General features: G+C 35.1%; 2 protein-coding genes across 2 annotated transcripts; one reads left to right on the forward strand and one right to left on the reverse strand.

Moving 5' to 3' along the window:
• Window positions 1-464: 464 nt before the first annotated feature.
• On the forward strand, window positions 465-1,076 carry LOC114298226 (uncharacterized). The gene has a single exon (XM_028242763.2). The coding sequence runs from the start codon at window positions 465-467 to the stop codon at window positions 1,074-1,076; it is 612 nt and encodes a 203-aa protein (XP_028098564.2).
• A 678-nt stretch (window positions 1,077-1,754) lies between these two features.
• On the reverse strand, window positions 1,755-2,706 carry LOC114298227 (glutathione S-transferase T3-like). The gene is made up of 2 exons (XM_082872372.1): window positions 2,356-2,706; window positions 1,755-2,267 (listed from the first exon to the last, which is right to left on the reverse strand). Exons 1-2 carry the CDS (start codon window positions 2,704-2,706, stop codon window positions 1,755-1,757), a joined length of 864 nt encoding a protein of 287 aa, XP_082728498.1.
• Between the last annotated feature and the right edge of the window lie 2,192 nt (window positions 2,707-4,898).

Here is a 4,898-nt window from a genome sequence, read left to right on the forward strand (position 1 = left end):
AAGGTCACCAAAGACTCTTTCTAGATTATTTTGCTGATCCACCAGTATATCCTTCCAATGTATTTCGGAGGAGGTTTCAAATGAAACGTTCTCTTTTTCTCCGTATTCAATCTGCGGTAGAAGCTCATGAATCATATTTTGTCCAGAAAAGAAATAGTGCTGGAGTGCTCGGTTTATCTTCCCTTCAAAAGATGACTGCAGCACTTAGAATGCTCGCTTATGGAGTAGCAGCTGATTTTATGGATAAATACTTGAGGATTGGAGAAAGTATCGCAATGAAGAGTCTATTTTATTTTGTCAAAGCGGTGGTTGAAATTTATTCCGATCAGTATTTGAGGTCACCAAACAATAATGACATTGCTAGACTACTAGCAGTTGGCAAAAGTCGTGGCTTTCCTGGAATGCTGGGAAGCATTGATTGTATGCACTGGACATGAAAGAATTGCCCGGCTGCATGGAAAGGTATGTATACTGGTCACACCCATGAACCAACAATTATTTTGGAAGCAGTTGCATCATATGATCTTCGGATATGGCATGCATTTTTTGGGTTACCTAGATCTCATAATGATATCAATGTACTGGAAAGGTCTACTGTATTTACTGAGCTTGCTCAAGGGCGTGCTCCTCCAGTCAATTACACCATCAACAGTAATGAGTATACAATGGGATATTATCCTGCTGATGGTATATATCCACCATGGGAAACATTTGTGAAAACAATTCCATGTCCACAAGGAAACAAGAAAAAACATTTTGCTATGGCCCAAGAGGCATGTAGGAAGGATGTGGAGCGTGCATTTAGGGTGCTTCAAGCATGTTTTGCAATTGTGCGTGGACCTGCACGATCTTGGAATCTTGAGTCAATTAAAGTTATTATGAAGGGTTGTATAATATTGCACAATATGATTATTAAGGATGATCGAGATGACAATGAAGCACAAGACATTGATTTTCAACAAATCGATGAAACCCCTTTGGCACAAGTATCACATGAGCGTACAATCGAGCTTATGGAACTCATTCAACAAAATCACCGTATCAGAAACAAAGCAATTCATTCTCAACTCCAATAAGATCTTGTTAAGCACTTGTGGCAACTATATAGCCAGTCATAGGAATAAGGTTTCATGTTTTAATTATTTTGTGGCAAATAAATGTATTATGTTTTTAATTATTTGTTTTAGTAATGAAAAATGGATTATAATTGAATTGGAAAAGTTTAATTAAATCATTATAATCCTTAAATGCTCCTTGTGTTTAACCATATTTTTTGAGTGCAAAATGATGTGAAAACAGGTATAAAATAAGACCCAAGATAGCACCAGAGCAACAACAGAACAGCAGCAACACAGGAGCCAGGGTGGTCGACCGGCTGGATGACCGGGCGGTCGACCGGTTAAGCAAAATTTTAGCATTTTTTTTCTTCTCATGGGACATCGTGGGGGTCATCCTGGGGGACAACCCCAGCTTTGCTCTAGTTTAGTTTTGCTGCCCACAACATACATACAAGGAAGCCATTTGGATTCAATCATTTAAACATGAAGTCATCCAAACATAAACATTCCAAAAACCATTTAAAAAACATCCAAATACAAAAGCATGTTAAGCATGTCAAATATTACAATCACTCCACATCATTAATTTTTTTCCTACTCCAAAAACATCCAAACATAAACATTCCAAAAACATGCAAATACAAAAGCAAGTTAAGCATGTCAAATATTACAATCATCCAAGTAGAAATCATGTAATTACTCCACATCATTAATTTTTTTCCTACTCTCAATGATTTCCAGTTGGCGTAGACGATAATATTCTTGCTGCATTGGGGACATCTCACTTGTATCAATTATCATGATTCTCTCTTCCTCTTTCAATTGTTCAGTTCGAGCCCTTGAAGCATGAATATGATAAGATTTTTGAAGAAGTTCAAGTTTCTTCTCAGTTCCTCTTTTTCTTTCTTCTTTCATCTCATTCAGTAAATCCACAATTGGAGAACAACTATCATTGTTTTTTACTTTTTTCAACCGCTCATTTTCTGCCTTCCTACCCATAGGTCTCTCCAAGGGTGAGATATCATCTTCTGCTAGGTTGATTGGCTCTGGTGTTGAAGGTGAAGATGTTGGGTCATTTCTAATCCTTTTCGGTTTTTTCTTTTGGCATTGCTCGAACCATTTTGGTTGATGCCTCAACACATTCCAACAATGTTCGAATTGAAATAAGGTTTTATTAGCCTCTTGGTACATGATTTTTGCCTTGCCAATCTAAAATAAAAAATTAAAAACCAATAATTAGGTTCTTAACATAAAATGAAAATGCTAGGAGAAGTATAAAGATCAATGTAATTAATACCTTGTCTTGCTCGTTAACACCACTTTGATGCAATGCTTCAATTTGGGCAAAGTACCCACAAAACTTATTAGTGCCAAGTTGAATGATTGACCACCGATTCATCAAAGAATTATCGTTACGTTCACTAATAAATGTCTTATGCTCGTGAAAGTACTCCCCAACTCTCCTCCAAAAGGTCTTGCTTTTTTGCTCATTTCCATGCACTGCATCCAAGCTAGTGTTGAGCCAAGCCGATACAACCATATTATCTTCTTCTATTGAAAAGTTGCCTCCACGTGATTTCTTAGTAGTGGATTCCAATTGAGTAGAGAATGGAGACTCTTGGCCAACCACTTGACCAACTTGACTCATATACTAAGACTCCATGAATTAGCTATCAATGTTAGATCCCTCTTGTAAAAGATTTGTAAAAAATGGGTCTCCATTTGACTCCATTCCTACAAGACTTGTGAGTGCATTGATTGTTTAACAAAATAACCACATGTGTTTATTTATTTATAGAGATGACAAAAATATAAAATTCCAAAATTATAATCCTTAACTATTCCAATCCTAATGTGCAATAGGAATCAATTAAGGGAAAATTACAATTCAGTGTAGGTGGAGAAAAAAAAAATTATAGAAAGGTAGAGGGTGCAACTCAGAAAACACAGGGGTGCAAAATTTATTCAAAATATGGCATGTTGTTCTGTTTTTGAGCTAATTCTTTTTTTCTTTTTTCAATAGAGATTCCAAGTTGAAAAAATGAGTCAAAAATGGTTTTGGTGTTTTGTAAAGCTATGTTGAAAATCAACATTCTTGATTTATTAATGAATCAATCAGTTGGCATAGCATCTTGGACAAACTAGTGAGACATTTTATCAAACAGTTACAATGCAAGAACATATATGTGTATAATAACAAAAGTGAATATAGTTCATCAACTGATTCATGATTTTACAATGCAAGAACATATATGTGTATATAATAACAAAAGTGAATCTAGTTCATCAACTGATACACGATTTAGAGAGAGAGAGAGAGAGAGAGAGAGAGAGAGAGAGAGAGAGAGAGAGAATTTGATGAACTTCCAAGATGGTGATAATGAAATTTGTGTGATGGCTCTGGTAAGTGTTGACAGTAATGGTGGTATGAGAGATAGTGTTCTTGTTGGCGGGAGAAAGAAGCGCGGGAAAGAAAATATAATAAAAAATTGATTACCCTGTGAACAGTTCCTCGCATCATCAGAGGAGGAACTGTAACTTTGTCAAAATGAATGAATCCCATAGCGACTCTGATGCATCAACATATTTACAGTTTGACTCTCTACAATAGCATCAAAGTCGTTGTAGCGACTCTGATGCTGATGCTCTAACAACACCACTACTAGCTTAGTTCTTGATTGCATGTAATATTATTACTTCATGCTTCATGTCCTATTTAAATAATAATGCAAGTATTTATTTTCTAATAATAATAATAGCTATTATTATTATCAAACCAAGTAATATTCTCACTACTTGGCATTGCCATATGACAAACTTCAAAGAAGGCATTTGAGACGCCATAACATAATAAATAGGTTGATGAAATTAGGCATTTTTTAGTGCCATCACTCCCTCGACTACGGGGCAAGTCTAACACCCTTCATAACTAGGCCCCAGAATTTTTCAACAAATTAGAGACAGCACACCAAAGGCCATCAGAGTCTTTGCTATATAGTGTTCATCCAAACGAATCTCGGTATAGTCCTGCATAATAGATTCATTTTTTTTTTCGAAGTTGTAAATGGTTATATACAAGTATATTAATTTGTTCCCATGAAATGCAATTCCAATTCTGAACAAATACTAGCTATCCAACAATACTATGTTGCTATTTGGAAACATCACAATTTTTTACTTTATTATTTACAAAAATAGACAAATTCATAGTTATTTTCAGTAAAAAAAACCCAAAAAAATAAAAAATAAAAAATAAAAAAATGATATGCGCACATGTTTCAAAAACACCAAACGAATTGTTAATTATAGTTTTTAATGTTTTTATAAACATAAATGTTACCGAAATGGTACCTACTAACCTTATTGTCATTAGTTGTGTTGCATTGATTGGATGAAGCCAGCAACCAGGCACTGCTTTGCCCGAACTCGTTCTTGCCGCGATAGACAACAGCTGCACACGATCCAGAAGCTGCTGAAAAGGTATTCACATGCAAAAATCCACCCCACTGACCATTTGCAATCAAAACTGGGTATGGCGCTGGTCCAAGGTGCCCGTTAACAAATTATAATAAAGCTAACAAACTTAATATAATTTTTTGTGTTTATCCATCCCAATATATTTATCATGAAATTTTGTTGTCACTTTAATTTCCACTTATTTCACATGACTCGAGTACATGCATACATTGATGTATTTGTGTTGGTTATACAGTAGAAGCCTTGAACCTTGTACAATACTTATTTTTTTAGGAAAAATTCAAAAGACTCTCGACAGCACAAACAAACATGCATAGGATGAAACTATATGACACATATAAAAGACAACGACACAAAATATAA

This window comes from Camellia sinensis, chromosome 5 (assembly GCF_055761805.1).
Source record: "Camellia sinensis isolate YWXY chromosome 5, ASM5576180v1, whole genome shotgun sequence".
NCBI lineage: Eukaryota > Viridiplantae > Streptophyta > Magnoliopsida > Ericales > Theaceae > Camellia > Camellia sinensis.